The following is a 23,303-nucleotide window of genomic DNA, read 5'->3' as shown; positions in this document are numbered from 1 at the left end:
ACACAAAAACCCTGTCTACTCTCCCCTGCATCTCGACATGTGCGGATCACTTGTGTTTTATGGACCATGCTTCATTGCAGTGATGAGGTGCAGCATGCGTTTGTGATTTAGGCCACTCAGCGGGTCACAACACGCAGTGGCTTCTGGGAAATATACCACAGAGCGGAATCCCCTGAGAGAGAGGAGTACGGTCATACGGCCTCATAAAGCAGACAGCAACATAACTGTATTGTGTGGTCGGTTATAGACTACCTAACAAATTATTACGATTTTATATCTACAGTCTGTTCAGGGTATGTATGTAAGTAAAGAGATCAAAGGATGGGAGAGCTCAGTTTGAGTGATAGAGGGAGCGTGTTAATCACAATCTATTGCTCCATCTCTCTCTCTCTCTCTCTCTCTCTCTCCCTCCGTCCTCTCTCCCCAGCCAGAGAACCTGCTGTATTTTAACCCCCAGGACGAGTCTAAGATCATGATCAGTGACTTTGGTCTGTCCAAGATGGAGGGCAGCGGGGACGTCATGTCGACCGCGTGCGGCACGCCGGGATACGTGGGTAAGAGATGCCTCCCCCACCCCTTAATCTTAAATATCCTGACTTAGAAGTTAATGCCACATGTTAATATACCTTGTGTCGTCAGCTACTGAAATGTTAATACTGGAAGCAAATGAACGCCTTTTAGGTTTTTAAGCTACCATCCTTTCCAAAAGTAGTATGCTACGTTGTGTTCACTCTTACTGAGTGGGATGCCATCACTGTGCTTTACAGTGACACTCTTTATAATATAGTATACTGTAGGGAAAATCACACTGCTTTAATTATGTGTCTGCAATGGGAGAGGGCGCATCTGTGTGCCGCTCACACACACAGACATCCTGCCTCTGGAGTAAGAAGGTCTTATCACACGCTGACAGACCCTGCCCCCAGTCGCCTGCGTTCCCCTTTTTAACAGAGCGACTGAGTCAGACAGCCAACATGGCGGGGGGCTCTACTGCAATGCACTACGCGCCAGACGACTGCCATCCCTGTGCCAGACATGGGGATTTATATACTGCATCCCACTGTCCTACACGTCAACATGAAAGGTTCTGTCATGGAAATAATGTAAAACATATATGTCGCTCACACACTGTGTGTATGCTTTTTGTCTCGGCGGAGTGTGTGTGAGCGACATATATGTTTTACATTATTTCCATGACAGAACCTTTCATGTTGACGTGTAGGACGGTGCCTCTGGTAGTCAGACACTCTGAAGACTCATCATGTTGACGTGTAGGACGGTGCCTCTGGTAGTCAGACACACTGAAGAACTCCATTCATGTTGACGTGTAGGACGGTGCCTCTGGTAGTCAGACACTCTGAAGACTCATCATGTTGACGTGTAGGACGGTGCCTCTGTAGTCAGACACACTGAAGACTCATCATGTTGACGTGTAGGACGGTGCCTCTGGGAGTCAGACACACTGAAGACTCATCATGTGACGTGTAGGACGGTGCTCTGGTAGTCAGAACACTGAAGACTCATCATGTTGACGTGTAGGACGGTGCCTCGGTAGTCAAACACTGAAGACTCATCATGTGACGTGTAGGTTTGAGGCGACGGGATGCCTCTGGTAGTCAGACACACTGATAACGAAGCTCATCTTATGACGTGTGGACTGGGTGCTGCTGGTATAGCAGACACACTGACAGACTCATCATGTTACGTGTAGTCGTTAGGGACGGTGCCTCTGTTAGTCAGACACTGAAGACTCATACATTTGACGCTGAAAATAGGACGCAGGTGCCTCTTGGTAGTCAGACACACTGAAGACTCATCTCATGTTATTGACCGTGTAGGACGGTGCTCTGGAGTCAGACACTCTGAAGACTCATGTCATGTTGACGTGTAGGACGGTGCCTCTGGTAGTCAGACACTCTGAAGACTCAATGCATGTTGACGTGGTAGGACGGTGCCTCTGGTAGTCAGACACTCTGAGCAGATTCATCATGTTAGACGTGTAGGACGGTGTGGCCTCTGGAAGTCAGACACAACTGGTAAGAAGGACTTCGATCATTCCCCCCGATTGGACGTAGTAGGAGACGGTGCCCTCTCTGTAGTCAGTGCACCTTTTGAAGGACTCACCACAATTGTTGGAACGTGTAGGGACACGGTGCACTCGTGTAGTCATACACTTGAGAACTCATTCATGCTTGATCGGTGTAAGATCGGGATCCCTCCTGGTAGGCCGACCACATGCTGGAAGATTCCTTCGATCCATGTTGACGACAATAGGACGTGCCTCTGGTAGTCAGACACACTGAAGAACTCAGTCATGCTTCGCATGTCTTTCAGACTGGGCCGTCTCCCCTGCCACCGCCTCTACATCCAATGCAAAGTCATGTCTAGGCAGAGACTTGTTTAGTTACCATCAGAAAGATGACGTGTACTGGTTAGGGCCACGGCTAAGACAACACCTTATGGTTTAAATACATTGGAAAGTGTGTCTGCGACCTTCGCCTCGCTCCCTCCCATATCACCACAATCTCATCAGGATGACCGTGCCACATGCAGTTTTGTCCCCCACATAATCCCTCCCGTTCCCCATCTTGCTGTAGCCTTTTACCATTTCTAGAAAAGGCTGTAACATGTGAACTGGTTCGCATTAAAAGCTACAAATATACAGGTCCGGCATGATTAGTGGCATGAGAAGCCTGACATCCTGAGTTATGAAATTAGCCCGAGGTAGCCGTCCTGGCTGAATTCAAGACCAGACTCTGTGTTTGGAAAGCCCACCTCAGTGAGAGCGACAACACGGCATACACATACGTGTACAAACACACACACACACAATCTCCATTATTGTCTAGAGAAGATATCGTGAACACACACGCTCAAGCCAGCAAAATTGAAGAAGATATAACAATTTGAGCCTCTGTGTGCACACACACATGGTACGCACATGCGTGATGAGCTGACGTGCTGTGTAAGTCTCCGCATGCGACGCGACTGTGCACTTGTTGTGTTGACGTCGGTTCCCTGTGATCTGTATGTACCCTCATTCTCTCGACATGTTCTGTTTGCGACCCGTTTTGTGACTCATTCTATTTTGGCTTGGGGCTGTATGCACGGTAGGTTCTGGACAATGCTTTCTGTTCGTCTCATTAAGCGCCCATAGGGTGGTGGCCACGGCCTCTGATGTAGTGATGAGCTCGCCAGCTCTAGGCTCGACAGCAGGCGGTAAATTCCAGGGGTGGAGAACATGTCTCTGTGTCCGTCTCTCTCCATCTCTGACTGTCTCCAGTTATGTAATCAAAGTCACATATCTCTCTCTGTGTCTCTCTCAGCTCCAGAAGTTCTTGCTCAGAAGCCCTACAGTAAGGCAGTGGACTGCTGGTCCATCGGAGTCATTGCATACATCCTGTAAGTATCTACAGTCTATTGTACAACTCCTACAGACATGCTATGTGTTCCCATACCCAGTCAATGCCATGAGGGCAGAATTCACAGCTTTATATTGAGGGCCTTGGTTTGGATCCTTGGTCACTCTGTGATTTTCATGTCTTCTAGAGTGCAGATGCATTTCACAAGTTCACACAAGTTTGACTTATTGTGTGTGTGCGTGGATGTTTGTGTGTTTTGTAATGGCCATTAATGGAGAATGACACAACATCATACCTCTCTCTTTCCTTTCATCAGACCCAGATGTTAGTCTGCTACACTCTGCTCTGCTCAATCACCATGTATGGACAGAGTGCTTCTGAGGAGAAAAAACAGACTTTTCAACATGTCTCTTTTGTTTTTCATTTGTCTTTCACCCCTCTGTCTGTGTGTGGACAATCTCTGAGTCAGAGCAGATTTAGTGCTGTGTGTGTTTCAGCTCTCGCTGACTGAGTTCCAGAAGTGTGTTTAGGGGTTAGAGTTCAGGGTTAGGGACAGGGTGAATAGGGGTAATAGAACAATAAAGGCTGTGAGAACGAGAGAAAGGTGTGCCTTACCTCAGTCGTTAGAGCATCAGTGCAAATCTTCCTCATCCACTGAAAACGTTCCTCAATTTTGCTCCTCTCTCCCTTTCTGTGTTGTTCTTGGCTCTCAATGGTTTGTCGCAAGATGAGCTCTGTGATGTGCAAAGCAGGCTCTGCCCTCTGGTTCTCTCTCTCACCCTTCTCCTCTTCCCTTGTTCTTTCTCCCGCCCAAATAGCTCAGACATCCTTCTGTTCTCTATTTTCACCTGTTTATCCATCTCTGTTCGTTTATTGATGTAGTTGTTATGTAACTCTCCATGCTTACACAGCTTTGGATATACGGATCACTAGGTGTCACTAGGGTCCTTAGAGGTGTGTGTGTGTGTGTGTGTGTGTGTGTGTGTGCGTGTGTGTGTGTGTGTGTGTGCGCCCTCCTGTCACCTCTACACATGTGAGGGAGGAGAAATAAATGTCTGAGAAACAGCGTTCACACAGTCAGTCAGTCCAGCTGGTGGATTAAGCTGTGAATGTTTGTGTATATTCAATAAGTAGTCCTTTAACATCCTTGTGAATAGCCTAGGCAATATTAAATTAGACAAAATATGTGTTTAGAGTTCAAGTAAATAGATTCAATCCAAGAATATCCAGTTCTGGATGGTAGACCCCTGATGTTTCCTCAGAGTTCCCAGTGATCAGTGAGCTACTCCCATCTTGTCATTTAGCCATTAGCACCATTAGAACAGGCCACGGACCTCGTTAGCCGATCCTGAGCACCTCCACACAATCCGGCTCGGCATGCCTGGTTGGGTCTCTCCTCAGGTGTGAAGCGATCGCATCAGGTAATCAGGTGGAATAATCGCTTCGGGCTCCTGCGGGGGAGTGACGTTCAAGTCTTTTAACCAAATGTGAAAGCACAAAAACAAAAAGCTCATTGCGACCACATCAGGCAGAACAGAGTTCGATGGAGAAAGGCATTTTAATGAGGTTTGATCATAATGGCGGCTAATGTTTTCTATGGAAATCGTTTTGCCACTTGAAGAAGTTCAATTAGTCCAGATTTAGGTTAGGAGAGCAGACAGAGAAAAGGTTTAGGATACATTACATTAACCTTGTCAATTTATTGTTATCAATTGAATAGTTGTTTAAGCATTAATCTCATTCATCCTCATGGTATTCTATTATCATCTTAAAAGTAAACTATTCTCTGAAGTAGGAAGTGAATGCATGTGTTAACTTTTATGAGCTCACTTCCTGTCTGTCTGCAGGTTGTGTGGCTATCCTCCATTCTATGATGAAAATGACTCCAAGCTCTTTGAGCAGATCCTCAAAGCAGACTACGAGTTTGACGCACCGTACTGGGACGACATATCTGATTCAGGTAAGCTGTGTGTGATGGAGTGAGGATCCCCTTCAGACAGAGCACCTTCCTCCTCTTCCACCTCCCACCTGGCACATATGGACACCACACCACCATGGCTACTTTCTCTATGCTGTGATGTCGTCCTTTTGGAATTTGTGTATTGTCAAATCACATTTTATTGGTCACATACACGTGGTTAGCAGATGACATTGCGAGTGTAGCGAAATGCTTCTAGATCCGACAGTGCAGCAGTATCTAACAGGTAATATCTAACAATTCCACAACATAACCTAATATCTAACAAGTTCTACAACAAAACCTAATATCTAACAATCCAGTAAAGGAATGGGATGAGAATATATAAGTATAAAATATATGGATGAGCAGTGACAGCGCAGCTAAGACGCAGTAGATAGTAAAGAATAGCTACAGTTGAAGTCGGAAGTTTACATACACTTAGGTTGGATTCATCAAAACTCGTTTTTCAACCACCCCACCAATGTCTTGTTAACAAACTATAGTTTTGGCAAGTCGGTTAGGATATCTACGCAAGTATAAACACCATGGGATCACGCAGCTGTCATACTGCTCATGAAGGAGATGCTTTCTGTCTCCTAGAGATGAACGTACTTTGGTGAGAAAAGTGCAAATCAATCCCAGAACAACAGCAAAGGACCTTGTGAAGATGCTGGAGGAAACGGGTACAAAAGTATCTATATCAACAGTAAAACGAGTCCTATATCGACATAACCTGAAGGCCGCTCAGCAAGGAAGAAGCCACTGCTCCAAAACCGCCATGAAAAGCCAGACTATGGTTTGCAACTGCACATGGGGACAAAGATCGTACTTTTTGGAGAAATGTCCTCTGGTCTGATGAAACAAAAATAGAACTGTTTGGCCATAATGACCATCGTTATGTTTGGAGGAAAAAGGGGGAGGCTTGCAAGCCGAAGAACACCATCCCAACCGTGAAGCACGGGGTGGCAGCATCATGTTGTGGGGGTGCTTTGCTGCAGTAGGGACTGGTGCACTACACAAAATAGATGGCACCATGAGGTAGGAAAATTATGTGGATATATTGAAGCAACATCTCAAGACATCAGGCAGGAAGTTAAAGCTTGGTCGCAAATGGGTCTTCCAAATGGACAATGACCCCAAGCATACTTCCAAAGTTGTGGCAAAATGGCTTAAGGACAACAAAGTCAAGGTATTGGAGTGGCCATCACAAAGCCCTGACCTCAATCCTATTGAGAATTTGTGGGCAGAACTGAAGAACTCAGTTACACAAGCTCTGTCAGGAGGAATGGCCCAAAATTCACCCAACTTATTGTGGAAAGCTTGTGGAAGGCTACCTGAAATGTTTGACCCAAGTTAAACAATTTAAAGGCAATGCTACCAAATACTAATTGAGTGTATGTAAACTTCTGACCCACTGGGAATGTGATGAAAGAAATAAAAGCTGAAATAAATCATTCTCTCTACTATTATTCTGACATTTCCCATTCTTAAAACAAAATGGTGATCCTAACTGACCTAAGACAGGGAATTTTTACCAAAATTAAATGTCAGGAATTGCGAAAAACTGAGTTTCGATATATTTGGCTAAGGTGTATATAAACTTCCAACTTCAATTGTAGGTAGTGGCTCGAATGGTTATTGTCCTTGATGATCTTTTTTGCCTTCCTGTGACATTGGGTGTTGTAGGTGTCCTGGAGGGCAGGTAGTTTGCACCTGGTGATGCGTTGTGCAGACCGCACCACCCTCTGGGACAGGCCTGCGGTTGTGGGCGTTTCAGTTGCCGTACCAGGCGGGGATACAGCCCGACAGGATGCTCTCAATTGTGCACCTGTAAAAGTTAGTGAGGGTTTTCGGTGACAAGTCAAATTTTTTCTGCCTCCTGAGGTTGAAGAGGCGCTGTTGTGCCTTCTTCACTACACTGTCTGTGTGCATGGACCATTTCAGTTTGTCGGTGATATGTACACAGAGAAACTTAAAACTTTCCAACTTCTCCACTGCTGTCCCGTCGATGTGGATGGGGGGAGCTCCCTTTGCTGTTTCCTGAAGTCCACGATCATCTCTTTTGTTTTCCTGATATTGAGTGAGCGGTTATTTTCCTGACACCACACTCCGAGGGCCCTCACCTCCTCCCTGTAGGCCGTCTCGTTGTTGTTGGTAGTCAAGCCTACCACTGTAGTGTCATCTGCAAACTTGATGATTGAGTTGGAGGCGTGCATGGCCACGCAGTCATGGGTGAACAGGGAGTACAGGAGAGGGCTGAGAACTCACCCTTGTGGGGCCCCAGTGTTGAGAATCAGCGGAGTGATGATGTTGTTTCCTACTCTCACCACCTGGGGGGCGGCCCGTCAGGAAGTCCAGGACCCAGTTTCACAGGGCGGGGTCAAGACCCAGGGATTCAAACTTAATGATGAGTTTGGAGGGTACTATGGTGTTGAATGCTGAGCTGTAGTCAATGAACAGCATTCTTACATAGGAATTCCTCTTGTCCAGATGGGATAGGGCAGTGTGCAGTGTGATGGCAATTGTATCGTCTGTGGACCTATTGGGGCGATAAGCAAATTGGAGTGGGTCTAGGGTGTCAGGTAGGGTGGAGGCGTGATCCTTGACTTGTCTCTCAAAGCACTTCATGATGACCAAAGTGAGTGCTACGGAGAGTTATTTAGTTCAGTTAGCTTTCTTGGGAACAGGAACAATGGTGGACATCTTGCATCAAGTGGGGACAGCAGACTGGGATAGGGATTGATTGAATACGTCCGTAAACACACCAGCCAGCTGGTCTGCGCATGCTCTGAGGACGCGGCTAGGGATGCCGTTTTTGCCGGCAGCCTTGCGAGGGTTAACACGTTTAAGTGTTTTACTCACGTCGGCCACGGAGAAGGAGAGCCCACAGTCTTTGGTAGCGGGGCCGTGTCAGTGGCTCTGTATTGTCCTGAAATCGTGCAAAGAAGTTCTTTAATTTGACTGGAAGCAAGACGTCGATGTCCGCGACGGGGCTGGTTTTCTTGTCGTCATCCGTGATTGTCTGTAGACCCTGCCACATACGTCTCGTGTTTGAGCTGTTGAATTGTGACTCCACTTTGTCTCTAATGACACTTTGCTTGTTTTGATTGCCTTGCGGAGGGAATAACTCCACTGTTTGTATTCGGTCATGTTTCCAGTCGCCTTGCCATGATTAAATACGGTGGTACGTTCTTTCAGTTTTGCGCGAATGCTGCCATCAATACACTGTTTCTGGTTAGGGAAGGTTTTAATGGTCACAGTGGATACAACATCTCCTATACACTTCCTTATAAATTCGCTCACTGAGTCAGACTATACGTCAATGTTATTGTCTGCGGCTACCCGGAACATATCCCAGTTCACGTGATCGAAGCAAACTTGAAGCGTGCAATCCGATTAGTCAGACCAGCGTTGGTTAGACCTAAGCACGGGCGCTTCCCGTTTTAGTTTCTTCCTACAGGAGGGGAGGAACAAGATGGCGAGCAACAAGATTTGCTAAAAGGATGGTGGGAAGGGGTGTTTTACGAGGTCTTCACAGACATGATCTGTGAACTTTATATTCTCCGGTTTGGCACCAGTCTAACCATTCCCGCTGCCTGCCAGTAAACCGTAAAACAATAGTTATTACAGGAAAGAGAGCTGAGGCTTCGTCCAGGTATTCAGTACACTAGCCAGGGAGTGTGGGAAACCTTACACTGACTGTTTACTGTTTGTGTATGATGTGATGAGTGTTCAACTGTTCTGTTTTTTCACAGCCAAAGACTTTATCGGCAGTCTGATGGAGAAAGACCCGGCGAAGCGCTTCACCTGTGACCAGGCCCTCAGACACCCATGGTGAGAGAAAACACTGATCGTAAACGCGCACACACACACACACACTTTAAGATCCCATAATACCCACATGAGTGTGTGTGTGTGTGTTCAGGATCGCTGGGGACACAGCCCTCTGCAAGAACATCCACGAGTCTGTGAGCAGACAGATCAGAAAAAACTTTGCTAAGAGCAAATGGAGGGTACGTTTGCATGTATGGTAATAAATGTCTGAGTGTCATTCAAGTGTCCGAGTGTGTCTGAGTGATTGCTTATTTAATGTAGTTTTTATAAATCATATACTGGTTGCTCTCTCTCCATTCCTCCCTTTCTCTCTCCCTTTCTCTCTCTCTTTCTCTCTCTCCCTCTCTCCCTTTCCTCTCGCTCGCTCGCTTTCTCTCTCTCCCGCTCGCTTTCTCTCTCCCGCTCGCTTTCTCTCTCTCTTCCTCTCTTTCTCTCTCTCTTTCTCTCTCTCCAGCAAGCCTTCAATGCCACTGCAGTGGTGCGACACATGAGGAGACTGCAGTTGAGCAGCAGTATGGGCCACAGCATGGACAGCTCTCACCCTCACCCTCCTAACAGCCGGGCCGCACAGATGCAGAACCAAKGGAACCAGGCCAACCAGAACCWGGCCAYCCAGACMCCCAACCAGACCCCTAGCCAGAGCTCTACTCAACCCTCTCCGAGTCCAAGCCAGACTCGGAGCCAGAACCCTAATGCAGCCATTATGAAGAGCTTTTCTGTGGACTCACCTCACAAGGACTGTAAGTGGACATGTATGCATCCACACACACCATGAACTAGTAAACACCAACTACCAGTTTGTTAGTTCTGACTGTGTGTTCATAGCTTCTGTTCTCCCCCCAGGTGCCCCAGCTACTCCCACCCCCTGCAGCCTGGCAACTGCAGCCTCCTCTTCCCCCTCCGGGGGGACGGAGCTCACCCGGCCCCACCCCTCTACTGTTGCCACAGTACTAACAGAGACTAAGTGACGCCAGGTCCCGCGGGGGACCAGCTGGGAGGCTACGGCGCTGTGAGAGAGAGAGAGAGAGCGGGGCGAAAACCGCACCCTCCCTTTCCTTACCGTACCCCTACTACCCCCTCCCAGCCTGCCCCCCGCCCTGCCCCTCCCTCATGCTGCATCTGGGAGGACTGGGAGAGCAGAGGACTTTAAACCCATTGCACCAATAACAACATGCCATACTCACCTTGGACATGCCCATTGTGTCGACTCTGTGGAACCACACCCACTCCGAGAGCATTACTGATTGGTTTACCTTTGAGTGTTTGTTTCTGTCAGAGACCATGATGAGTGAAGTGGGTGTGTTTTCAGAAGCTTCCGTCGGATTGGGCGTTGTCTATGTCAGTCAAACTCAATTTCCCTCTAGTTTTTCCTACATCTTCTATAAGGTTCTACTTGTGAGTTTTTAAAATTCTGTTTATTTTCTATATTTCATCCTCTGGGTTAACAGTTACCAACTGGATTCTTTTTCATTTCTATTTTCTTGCATTTTCTTTCCATGTTCATGTTGATTTCTTTTTGTTTGCGTCCATGTTTAAGACGTGCTTTAAAAGTACCATAAGACTGTTGAGTGATGTTTCATGAGTAAGCGCTTTATCTATTTGCACATGAGGTTTGGACGCAGTTTCAGACGTAGATAATGTGTGTACAGCCACCAAGTTAGACAACTCATCTACGGGAATTTATCAGACAGAGAATAGAGAATGTAAACAGTTTTAAAATACCCAAAATTGGGTCAGAGCATTGTACAACATCTTTGTTAAGGGAAACATGCACTATGTTTAATTATTGTCTTACTTTAGAAGACTTTCATAACGACCACCCAATAGGGGACGCATATACAGTATATTATGAAACGCACTGCAGGTTTAGGATAGAGTTGGAGAGTGCTGTTAGTTTTAACCATCACCAGTTACATGTGGGGTTTCCCACCCTAAAGATCAGGGGCTACAGGTGGAAAACCAGGCACTTCCAAATGGGCCTCAGAAAAAGCCCATGTAGAAGAGCAGCCATTTCTGTAGTGTAGTGTAAGCATGGGAACCCCTGACCTACAGTATCAGTTTCCCACGATCCAAGATGGTGGAGCTGTTGTCTCTACCCCCATCCCTTTTACAAAGCCATGACCTCACCACAAGAGCCATCATCATCATGATGACATCATCAACCGGGCACCCAGTACACAAGTTCTCAGGGATTTGGACTGGGCGCCGTGGTGACCCTTGTTGCTGTAGAAACCGCTCGCGAGCACAGATTTGTCTACAGAGTGTCCCGTGGTCTGCCTCTGTTAAATGCAAGTCCAACGATCCCTTTATGTCATTGTAATGTCTAGCCAAAGCAGTCTTGAAACAGAGAACATGAGGACAAACTGATTATACCTGATTAAAAACTGATGGTTAGCTATGAGCTAGACCTTTAACCCTGGCCGATCCCCACCGGGAAATGGATTGTTTTGAAACTAAGGGCTGAACTCTGATAATCTGGAGAAAGATGACAGAAGACGAGATGTTTTCTATTTCTCTCCCCCTTGCCTTCTCCTTTCCTCTCTGTGCCACCCCTCCCTCCCTCTCTTTTTCTTTCTAGTTTCTTTAAGACCAGTTCACTGTATACTGTAGAAGTTTCACCCAACACTGGGACTGTTACGCTCACGACACCAGGGTCCCCTAACCAGACTATGGCCAGACACAGCATGCATATAGCCTACATATAGGGGTCATAATGCAGTATTATTACGTGGCTTCGTGGTGCTGGGTCAACCATCATTAAGAGTGATGTCATGGACTGGATTCTTTTAGGGGTGGGTAGACTTTACTTTAGGGGTCTGTTTTGTTTATTTATTTTTTATCGAGGCAAGCATTTTGTTTTCTGATATGAAAGAATATATTTGTTGGAAATGTCTTGTAAATAAGTTGTGAATGATAATTTTTAAGATAACCTTTGCGAATGTTGTGCAGTGCCGACGTGGGGGTGGGTTGATTGTATTTTCTTTGGAATGTTTAATGTGTTTTAAATGAGCTACAGCCCCCCTCACCCCTCCATCCCACACCATACTGGGCTTTGATACCACGATATTCAGAGCATACTGTACCAAACACTCAGTAACTGCCATCTACAGAGTTACCATGGAGATAACGCCATCAGCATTCTAAACAATATCTGATAAAATAAATAAAAATGAAATGTAAAAGTAAACTCAGGCTTTAGTTTGCAATGTGTGTAAACGTTGAAGCTTTGACTGATACGACATCCACTGTTATGGAGCTGTGCTTTTTTTTTTACACGTATCTGCCGAAGTCATCGGTCGTCCACTTTACCCCCTTGCTCACTGACACTACGGCAACAGGCATCACAACACACCTAAACACATGCCCATGATCAACTGTCATGAGAAAAAAATATCCCACAATGCATCACAACGTTTTTCTAAAGATGAAATGCAAAGCATGTTGAAAAGTGCTTAAAGAAATCCAACTCCACAAGTGTTTGCATTAACTTTATATGCCATTGTATGATGTGTGTATCTATATCTAAAGAAGAAGATCAATGTGTCCATAGAGAGCAGAGTATTGTTGGGGACCACTGCATCTCCCTGTGGGTTCCTGTGAGGTCCAGAGCCTGGGMAATGGGCCATATTTACTCTGCATGTGACCAAAACAAATCTCCATCTTGTGTGGCGGTCTCTCACTAACGACTCCTGGTAGATGTTCCCCTTAACCACAGATCTAGGATCAGAATACCCTCCATCAATCTAAAGCTTAACCATTAGATACTAACTTAAACATAGATCTCGGATCAAAATATCCTCCCTAAATCTGAACCTTAATCAATAGATACTTAAAACCGTAGATCTAGGATCAGCACATCCTCCTTCGATCTGAACCTAAACCATTAGGGGGATGAGAAAATATCTTGCCCTGTATCAGTGGTAAGGGGCAACTTTCGTACTACTTCGTTAAGCAGACACCTCCTTCCATTTTGTGTGGCAGAGTGAGTTGCCCTGCCACTCTTATTGTGCTGTGATGACCTTCTGTTATGGGGCTTGTATATCCGATGCCTTCGACAATCATGTGCACATATCAGTTACCATGACAACGACAGAAGCCAGAATTACTGATTTGTTTGTTTTTTTCTCTCCTGAAATAAACCCTGAACGATCATAAAGCAACCGTCTCCGTGTGTCTGTGTGTGCAGGGATTGCTACACTTTAAGCCATTCAAAGTTTGTTTTTGCACTTAGATTGATTTCCACTTCTAATTGGTTTGTTTGCTGACCCCTGACCATTTTCCTTTCGACCAGAGAAAGATTAGAAAGGAGTCGTGTCCCTCCATAACCCTTCCATACACACACCCTGACTTCAAACAGACGACGCACACCCCGGATGCTCAACAGACATCAGACACATTTGACAGACGTTTAGCAGATGTAGGGCCAGATGTTACTCTCACACACCCACTTCAGGTCCAGCTATGACCCTGTGTGTCTGAGTGAATGTGAAGACCCTGATCTACATGCTCACAAAACATTCCACGAACAATTGCCTCAGGCATCAAAGTTGTTTTCCCAATACACATTATTTCTAATTGTATAGCAAATTACTGTTAATTCACTAATATATTTAGAACTAGCCACTTATAGCCAAGTGTGATTGTAATTGTTTTTTCCATTGTTGAGCTGCTCCTGGGTTAAGGTATGATAGTAATTACAGATAAGTGCTGTTGGGACTTAATTGGTGAAAGTGGTCTGAGATTGCCCTGAAGTTCTTCTGGCACTGGGGGCCATTTCAAACTGCAGCCACATTAAGCACCCCTCATACTCACTCCCAGCACGTCAGCCTCTGTCCTCTCTCACAGTTATTGACCTTTGAACCTGTACAATGGATCTGGACTCTGAGTTGTGTGCAAATTCCTCCCCATTCTTCTTGTTTACATCATCCCCCCCGCTCTCTCCGTCTGTCGTGTGCTCAGGGCTGGCCAGAGGAATGCTCAGGGAGATCATTCTCTCATACACGTTAACAAACTCAAAGCAACACACACACTTAGACACACGCACAATATAACATTCTCAGAGCGAGTTGAGCCACTCAGTGGGAGTAAGTGTGGGTGGGGGGGCTGCTGTTGTTGGACGAGTGGTCATGGTGTGGGTGGATAGTTGACCGAGGTTTGGGGTTCACTGATCCTTTTGCCTTTTAAAGTGTTTCCCTCCCTCTCTCTCTCCTCTGTACCCAGATACACAGCCTCTCATCCCTCCCTCTCTCTCCTACGTAGGCTCCATAGGGGGCCTACAATGGATGGGATATACTGAAACGGCAGCCAGAACGATCTTTCTCTCCTTCCTCGTTCTCCTGCTTTTCCTACTCCATCACGTCTTCCTGTCTTGCTTTTTCACCTCCTCATTCTTTCCCTCATTCTTCTCTGTCACTTCCCTCATCTCTGGTTTCTAGAACATGGCGGGCAGCAGGTCCACCTGATTAACTGTAGATGGATCTAAACTGGTATGCAGGTGACGATCTGTGAAACGTATTACTCTGTTGATTAATTTTGCTGTCACTCTCTCCTCTCCATATTCTCTGTCTCTAAGGCGTTGGTGTTTTTCTCAGGGCCAGTCCAGAGACTAATAGAGCATCAATAAGATCAACAGTGATCCAGGGGTTATTTGAAGGCAGAATGAAATAAATATTTCAATAAAGTCCTGCTGTCTCTCCCTCTCTCCTGCCCAGAAAAGCACATAAGCACATTCCATTCTGCTCTGTGTCCCTAGCATAGACTGTCAGACTATAGAAGAGTGGGGGATCTGTGTTTGTGCATGTGTGTGTATGCGTGTCGAGTGTGTTGTCCCCTACAGTTGCAGGTATTTGTTTTCCTCTGCTCATAGACCCAGATGAAGTTTGAGGTTGTAGGGGTCTTCGTGATGAGGTTCAAGTCTTAGGACACAAACTCCAGCAAAGGAGGAGGGGAGAAAAGACTGTGTGTGTGTGTGTGTCTCTCTCTGTGGGGGTGGCACATCTGGCTTTATCCCGCAGTGCCTGGAGCAGAGAGGGAAACCCATTAAGAAGAGCCCATAACAGCAACCCACAACTCTCTCTCTTTCTCTTCCTCCACTCTCTCTTTTCTTTACCTCTCTCTTTACCTAGAATGTAATTTTAGTTGGTGTGTTTAGTTTGTTTGGCCAAAAACAACAGATTGTGTAATCTGGAAATAAAACACCCAAGCGTTAGTAATGCCTGATTAGAGTTTATATGCAGCTTCAGTAATACATTCATATATAATGATCCCAATGCCTCATGGACATACTCTTTGGTGGTGTTGACACTAGGACAGCAACAGACAAACACATGGAACAAATGCCCACAGACCTACCAGAAAGTAACCTCACTTTCTTCATTCACTCTAGTCATTCACTCATCATATACTCACTCTAAATTCATTTCATCTGTCTATCCATCAGCTGTATGATAGTGCTGTATGATAGTGCTGACAGTGCTGTGTATTAATAGGAACTATACAATATCTCTCTCATTCTCTCTAGTCATTCACTAATACTAATTCCCTCTGTCTGCTATTCGAGGGCTACTGGATGCCCTCTCTATGTAATGTGTGTAGGAACTACAGTATATATGGCTGAATATGACACTAAATTAGTATTGTGTGTGTGTGGGTGCATGCTTGCGTGCCTGTGAACAACAGAAATTAGAGAGACTGCCCAGCAGTCTTTAACAACATCCAGTCTAGAGGCTAAAGCGGTGTGTGTGGCGTGCGGTGTAACACAGCCTCCTGGTATCTGTTGGGCGTAGCCTCCTGTGTGATGGAATTGAGGTGGTGCCCAGCCCGTCTCTCCGCTGACCTCAGCCTCTCCTCCAGCCCTTGCCTCTCCTGCTCCGCCCGGCGCTGGCTCTTCCTGGCGTTCCGGAGGGAGCGCTTCACCTTCCGGACGCGCTCCTTCAGCTGCCTGTTCCTCCTCTCCAGCTGGCCCAGGCGCTCCTGCTGCTTCCTGCTCTTCTCCTCCTCCTCGAACAGAGCCCCCTGCACCGAGGAGCACAGGAGCTGGAGGGGAGGAGAGAGAAAGAGAGAGAGATGAAGAGAGTGAGAAGAGAGATGGGGAAGAGAGAGATGAAGAGAGTGAGAGAGAAATTAAATCAACATTGGATTGGAATATCTATTAGCAGAAGTGTCATTCACCTAATCATTTTAATGGGGTGCACTAACTGGTGAACTTTTTAGTGTACAACTCAATGATACTTGTGTCCCGCCCTTTTCAAAGGGCATGACACTCAATTTGTGAGATCAGTCTCTGAGTATTTATCTGAGCATAGCGCAACAGGGACGTTGAGCCGAGGGTATTCAGAAAACACGGGCAGAATACAGCATGCCAGTTAGTATGTTGTCGGTTGGCATCAGGAGGAGAGCGTGAGAGCCCCAGTGACATCATCTTCCCATCAGTGTGTGTTCCTTTTGTTCGTTTAACTCCACCGCCTTAGTTACTTCTCCTTGGCTGGTGCTTTTCTTCTCCCCCCCTCCTCCTATCTTCCTCCAGTGAATCAAGGTGCATTGGAGCCTCTGTCGTGTACAGTACCCTGTCATCTCTCCCGGAGTTATGACAGCTCAGAGGGGCCACAATTTTCCAGCTCATTGGCAGGGCGAGACCTCTCTGTGGGACTTCCCTTCCTAATGCTACGTTAGGCTACAGGTCGGCATTGCGGAGGGCCCCATTCTGCCCTAACAAGCATCCCATCTCCCTTTAAACAAAGAGTGGTATCTGGAAGGAAAAACAGAATAGTTAAAATAATGTATCTCTTCCATACTGTAACTCCTAAAGTCCAGTACTAGAGTACCAACTGTTAAATGTGCGGACAGTGTGCAATCTAAAAAAAATGTGGGTTGTTTGGATGACCCAAATGTTGGGTTGCAGGTATTGGGTCACCTAGTTGGGTTGTTGATGCTGGGTTATTGAGATATGACCCACCGGGTCAGATCAGAACACTGGAGGCGTGGCTTAGTAGGGTCGTAGCTTTTAGGAAGTTGTTTTTGGCCACCTGTGAGGGTAAATGTAATTCCGGTTCATCTGTTGTATTGTCATCACATGTTAAGGTTGAACAATGACACTTCTGTAGCTATGAGTTGAGTTATATAATTGGATAGTTACCACTTTGTTACAATATGTAAATAATAATGTTGTTAATTGTATATTAGAACATAATGTGCAAAAATATTCAAGGAACATTGACATTTTAACTGTAATGGCATTTACTCTCACGGGTGGCCAAAAAATAACCCTGAAAGACACACCCCTAATAGGCCATGCCTCCTGAAAATAACATACCCAGCTGCTGGGTCAACCCAGCATAAAACTGAATAAAAACCCAACTGATGGTTAAATTAACCAATGTTTGGGTAATCCAAACAACACAACATGTTGGGATATTCACACCACCCAACTGGCTGGGTAAAGATAACCCAGCATGTGTTCAATATTTACCCAGCACTGGGTTACCAAACAACACAGCATTTTTTTAGAGTGTAGTGATAGTTTACCTCAGAAAAACTAAACCACACAATCAACATTCCCTTACCTTTTTTGGGGCACTGAGCAAATTTTAGGTCTTGTGAGTGGAAACTTGAACGTTGTGAGAATTTTTGTTTTTGTGCAACGTTTTAGACAGTAGCCAATAAGCTATTGTGGCTACTCGATTATAATGTAGGCCTACCAACAAAACCAATGGAGCAAATCCCATAACATTTTCACATGGAAATAGCTTGTGATTTCTATGATATAGCCTAAATTAGCCTAATATGTGGTGTTCAATTCAGGACTACATTTAATTAGACTTTTAAAAACGTTTATACATTATGAAGTGATTGACATGAATTCATGATTTTTTACTTGCTCTGTAACTCAAAATTCAAAAGGCACTCTCACATCCGAGCTGTCTGTTGCAGGTGCACGGTAACAGTTGAATAACATGAGAGAAAAAATAAGAAACCCGCACACTGCTCTTGCTAGTATTAATTTGCACCCTTATGTAGAGATTGCTCCACACACATCCGTTCAATGCATCTGAATGGGGTGGGAGTCGAGGGAAAATAAATATGTGTTACCAAATAGAACAATGTGCATTTCATAAGTATTCGAATAAAGTGTGTACATAAAACGTATTAAAACACGTCCGTAAAACCTCAACGAGGACATCAACCTATCAAGTAAGTTTTCATGTTTATTTTCCCTCGACTCTGACGAAGGCCTTCAGGTCGATATGGAAAGCTTAATAAAGAGCAGTGATACTACCAAGAGCAGTGTACACGTTTTTTTTTCTCTACTTGGTCTGTAACACCATGGGACAAATAGATGGCTGTAAATTGCATTGTATTGTGTTTTGAAATGTAGCCCACACGTTTGTGCTCTTGTAGGAAGCAGTACCCCCCCCCCCTTTGCCTACCTATACTGATCTATAACTAGGCTAGTAACTCGCTCACTAGCAAAGAATATCAACGAATGTGCACACCATGGCTCTGTGCTCTGATCTGAACTGATTGCTCATGGGCTATCCCTGCCAGTAGAATTCTACTTCGTTGCGCTCTGGCTCTGCCTACAACAAGATGACAGACTCAATCTTACAAAGTTAGATTTGTTTTGGTTTGTTTCATTGAAAAGGGTCTGATATAATGTTGATTCGATCACAGAATGAGCGTTGATCTATATAGTGCAAACTAATGGGGTGAACTCAGTGAAGTTCTATTCCTTCTCTGTGCAGTCTGGCATTTCTTCTGCGCGGCAGTCCTGGAGGAGATGCGCAGCCATGCAAACACGCGCAGTTTAGAGGGAACATTGCACCCAATCCAGGGACCTGGTAGTCTGCCTGAAACCAAACTCAGTCTTTCTGACTTCAGAGTCTGGAAAGGCTGTTTTGATGTTGTCAGCACGATGTGTCGATAATGAAGGGGTCTAAACCCCCCAGGAAAAAAAACTATCAAAGCATAATTTTTTTGGGGACGAATATTGCACCAACAAACGGACTCCTGTCCAGACCAGTGTGTCACGACTCTCCCTTGCTGTGTACCATGTTAGTCGCGGGGCTAGAGACCTGGTACTTTGGGACATTATCCAAAGCTAACTCCCAACCGTCCACCCATCTATACCTAGCACCACCTGTCAAAACATCCGGGTGTTACCTGCCTGCTGTGGAGGATCATCTGTGTAAACATCACTTAGAGAAACAGGCACACCAGCACACAGACACACAGACACACACAGAAACACACGCACAACGAGCAACACACAAACCCATAAACACACACAGCAGTCTACCCTCTGACCTGAACTGAGGTCCTCCTTCTCATAGCCTCTGAGCAGCTGTAAAACCTTCATCTAAACACCGTCTGTGTGTGTGAGTAATCCAACTGTGTGTGTGTGTGTATGTGTGTGTGTGTGTGTGTGTGTGTGTGTGTGTTGTGGTGTGTGTGGGTGTGTGTGTGTGTGTGTGTGTGTGTGTGTGTGTGTGTGTGTGTGTGTGTGTGTGTGTGTGTGTGTGTGTGTGTGTGTGTGTGTGGTAGACTGAATGTGCAAAAGATCTCACTGTTTTACCAATTTGACTTCAGATTCCAACGTTTGTTCCGTTTCTCCTAACATACACTTAGAAATGTATCTAAACGTCAAATTTGGCAGTTGGGTTTGGGATAGGGTTACAGTGACAAAAGAAACAACAACAGTTTACATTTAGGCATTCATTCCGAATGATTAAATTAAGGGTTTACGGTATTAGGATTGAACACACGCACCCTTGGAGCCAGAGCTCAACAGTTTACTCCCGTCCACCATCCCCATCCACAACGCCCTTCCACAACGCCCACAACGCTCACCGTTGCCCCTAGTGGAAGGTTTTTAAAGCCCTCTCCCGACTTCCTGGCTACCTGGATGGACGAATTTCGCCTTTCGCAAATTTCGCAGCCACAGTATGGAGCATACACTGTCCTTCTGTTTGCAGAGTACACACTGAATACTCCACTGAGAGCATGTGTGGGGGAGTTGCCGGGGGGGGGGGGGGGGATCTAATTTGATATTCCATGCCCTAGGGAAGAAGGCTAGGGTGCATTAGATGACAAAGTATTTCCCATTGCTGTGACTGAATTCAACTAAATGAAACTTCCCATTAAAAGGGGTTAGAAAGGGAGGGTTATTACACTATTGTTACTACAGTTCCTGACATTAGGTGTGACTCAGACGCTGACTCACAGAACACACTGACTGTAATGAAGATGCTTAGAGGTGATCCGGCATTTGGCTGGAAGAAGCATTGAGGTACGGGGCATTTGTTCATATGAGAGACCCAGCTTGTTCTCCATCTCCCTATAACTCAGTCTCTTTATCTTCCCTGCTCTCTTTTCTCTCTCTCCTATCTTGTCTTTATCTTTTCGTCCTTCCTCCTCTTCTTTCTCTCTCTTACTGGTCCTATTTATCTGTCGTTTATCAACCCTGCAGGCTTTTCTCTTAATAAAGGAGAGGAAGTCTTAAGAGAGACGCTGAGTGAAGGAATTCTGAGACAAAGTGTCCATGGATTCGTTTCGGCGCTCCGGAACTGCTCTGGAGTGCATAAGAAGGGGTTTAATCGAGTGCTAATTGGGGGTTTGGGTGTAAGTGGAGGCGCTCTCATCTTTCCTTCCCCTCCGGCAGGGCCAGCCTGCATGGGATGTCCATCTGGAACCTCAGCGTTCCCACAGGAAAACTACAGAGCAGACAGAGCTACTGTTAGCCTCATCATCCTAGCCTCTCAAGCCATTCCCTAACTAACCACCTCCATCTGCCCACACATCACTGGAGAGAGCCTCAGTCACACGTTAAACACACACACAGGTGTAGAGGTTGTGTGTGTGTTGCGTTTACACCTCCACTACACACTGCGTGTGTGTGTTTGGGTTGTGTGAGCTGTGGTTCCATTGTACCAGTTCCCACAGGGTTTGTAGTATCATTTTTAAGCCTGTTTTCTCCTATTAACTTTGGCTATAGTTTCCTAGCGTAAACTCTGACAAACACACATCTGCTCCTCCACATGGACACACACCCCTCGTAAGGTTGCAACCCATGCACCTGGGCTCACGCCAGCAGAGTGTCTTAACCCTTAACCTCTAACTCTCAACCTGTAACCCATCAAAGAAACGTCCGACACCCGGGTGTGTCACAAGTCTTCCGTCAACGTAGTACACGCTTCTCTGGGATAGAGACAGGAAGAGGAGAAGACCTGAACCACTGTACCTCTGAGGTTTCACATGCAAATTCATCCTCCTCTCCAGTCTCCCAGAGACCCGTGTCCTTTCAGGTCTGCAGGTCTGAAACAATGGGTACGTAGGTTAAGCATATTACTGGTGCGGCAGGTAGCCTAGTGGGTTTAGAGCTTTGGGCCAGTAAGTCTCTAACTGTGTATCTATAGCTAAGGAAGACATGCCAATATCAGCCCTCAACACAAAAACAGGGAGTATGTCTGTGAGGATGATGGGGCTAGAGGTGACGTCTGTGTCTGTGTGTTACTCTGTGAAGGTAGTGAGATGATTGCTGCAGATGTACACCACTGCTGTATCCAGGGGTAAAAGGTTGTAAAGCATAGTGAGTTAATATGTCATGACTGGCGCTTAGTTACAGACCCTGCTCTGCAACCAACTGTATGTGTGTGTGGTGTACGCGGTAGGTGATGTGTCAGGATGCAAGTGCGTGTGTGTACGTGGGGTGTCTGTTTGGCATTTACAAGCAGTAGCACTTCCTATTTTCAAGCTGTTTCAGGCCCAGAGGACACTACCCTGCCTTCTCATCTCTCTTTTTTCCTGACCATTCTCTCCCATATCTCTCTATTCGATCTCCTTCTTTATCTTTCATCTCTCTCTCTTTCACCCACTCCATTCATCTCCTTTTCTTAATTTTCTTCTTCTCTTGTCCTTTCCCTCTCAAACCATATCCCCTGCCATCTCCTCTCTATCTCCCCCTCTTCTCTAGCCCCCCCCCCCCCCATTATGCAGTGGACAGTTGTGTTTAGTGGTCCTGACCCTGCTGTCCTCCTGGGGGTCCCCTCTGGGGAGTAAGGCTGGAGAGGTTGTCAAGGTGGAGACCATTTGGAGAACTGGAACAGGCTGGAGAACGTACGGCGGTTTCCATACGGTGTCTGGGAAGATGGCGTCCTGGAAGTTGACCCCGTGGGGCAAGGATGTTGTAGTGTTCATCGCATCCTGTATGGAGGTACAAAGAAAACCTGTTGAGTGACTGAGTGCATGCTTCCTATAGGGTCAAAACGTGACCCCTAAAAGGGGCTCAAGTTGGTATTGATATCACCGAGTGCATCCAGAAAGGAGAGGATAGAGGAGCTAAATATTAGTAGGCCTATATGCTATAAAATCTATGTCATGTTTCTGTGTGTGTTTATGTATGCATTCACACTCTGTTAATGTATTTGTGATTCTTGCGATGTATCACAAGGTTTCCGGGCACCAGGTCCATCCTGAACTCCACCAGGTCATCCTGACTCACCGGAGAAAGTAAGATAATAGGAGTAGTTCTCCATACGGTGTGAGACTGGCACGACAGGTTACCCCGCCCCACACACCACACAGCCCTGCAAGGTTGAGCGCGAGCCCGCCGGCCCTCCAGCATGCTAGCCCACGCCTGGTCGCACATGAGCTGCCACCTCTGCGGAGTAAGAGCAAACCTTCCCCTGCGCCCTCATAACCATACCCGTTCCGGGAATGGCAAGAGTTGTGGAGGCCCTCTCTGCCCGCCGTACTGCTCCCGGTGCAATGCAGCACTTGGCGGTACACAATGATCTCCGCCAGTCTCGCACGGCAGCTCTCCTCCAGTGGACGCACTCGGTAGGCAGTTGGCACCCGTGCGCAAATGCCGCAGATGGTAGCCAAGGCGAGAAACAAGGCGCACAGATCATCATGTCTGGTTGTGCACGTAATTCTTTGTCTTTCACTTTGGGTACTCACTGTTATTCGTTTCTCCTTCTAGGGCACAATCCGATAAAACGTTTCCTATAAATAATCCACTTTTTTTTAAATAAAAAGTAAAAGCTCCTTTATGATCCAGTGATAGGGGCATATGATAACGGCACTGGTGTTATCAGTAGCAGTTGAATTGTGTCAGTGTAACACTTACTTGGTTTCCAGTAAAATGTTGGATG

At 46.1% G+C, this 23,303-nt stretch overlaps 1 protein-coding gene and 1 pseudogene across 1 annotated transcript in view; one reads left to right on the top strand and one right to left on the bottom strand.

The window, feature by feature from the left end:
• The window catches only part of LOC111951359 (calcium/calmodulin-dependent protein kinase type 1D-like), a 67,373-nt gene extending 54,057 nt beyond the window's left edge, over nucleotides 1–13,316 (top strand). Inside the window, exons 4-10 of the mRNA XM_070434720.1 lie at nucleotides 428–554; nucleotides 3,327–3,402; nucleotides 5,210–5,322; nucleotides 9,078–9,156; nucleotides 9,248–9,335; nucleotides 9,611–9,896; nucleotides 10,000–13,316. Of these exons, the coding sequence (XP_070290821.1) occupies nucleotides 428–554; nucleotides 3,327–3,402; nucleotides 5,210–5,322; nucleotides 9,078–9,156; nucleotides 9,248–9,335; nucleotides 9,611–9,896; nucleotides 10,000–10,124 (894 nt within the window). The 3' untranslated portion in view covers nucleotides 10,125–13,316. The remainder of the gene's footprint in view (nucleotides 1–427; nucleotides 555–3,326; nucleotides 3,403–5,209; nucleotides 5,323–9,077; nucleotides 9,157–9,247; nucleotides 9,336–9,610; nucleotides 9,897–9,999) is intronic.
• Nucleotides 13,317–15,365: 2,049 nt separating this feature from the next.
• Nucleotides 15,366–22,685, bottom strand: LOC111951358 (coiled-coil domain-containing protein 3-like; annotated as a pseudogene).
• Between the last annotated feature and the right edge of the window lie 618 nt (nucleotides 22,686–23,303).

Source organism: Salvelinus sp. IW2-2015, linkage group LG24 (assembly GCF_002910315.2).
Source record: "Salvelinus sp. IW2-2015 linkage group LG24, ASM291031v2, whole genome shotgun sequence".
NCBI lineage: Eukaryota > Metazoa > Chordata > Actinopteri > Salmoniformes > Salmonidae > Salvelinus > Salvelinus sp. IW2-2015.
This window is presented reverse-complemented; position numbering and strand designations above follow the sequence as displayed.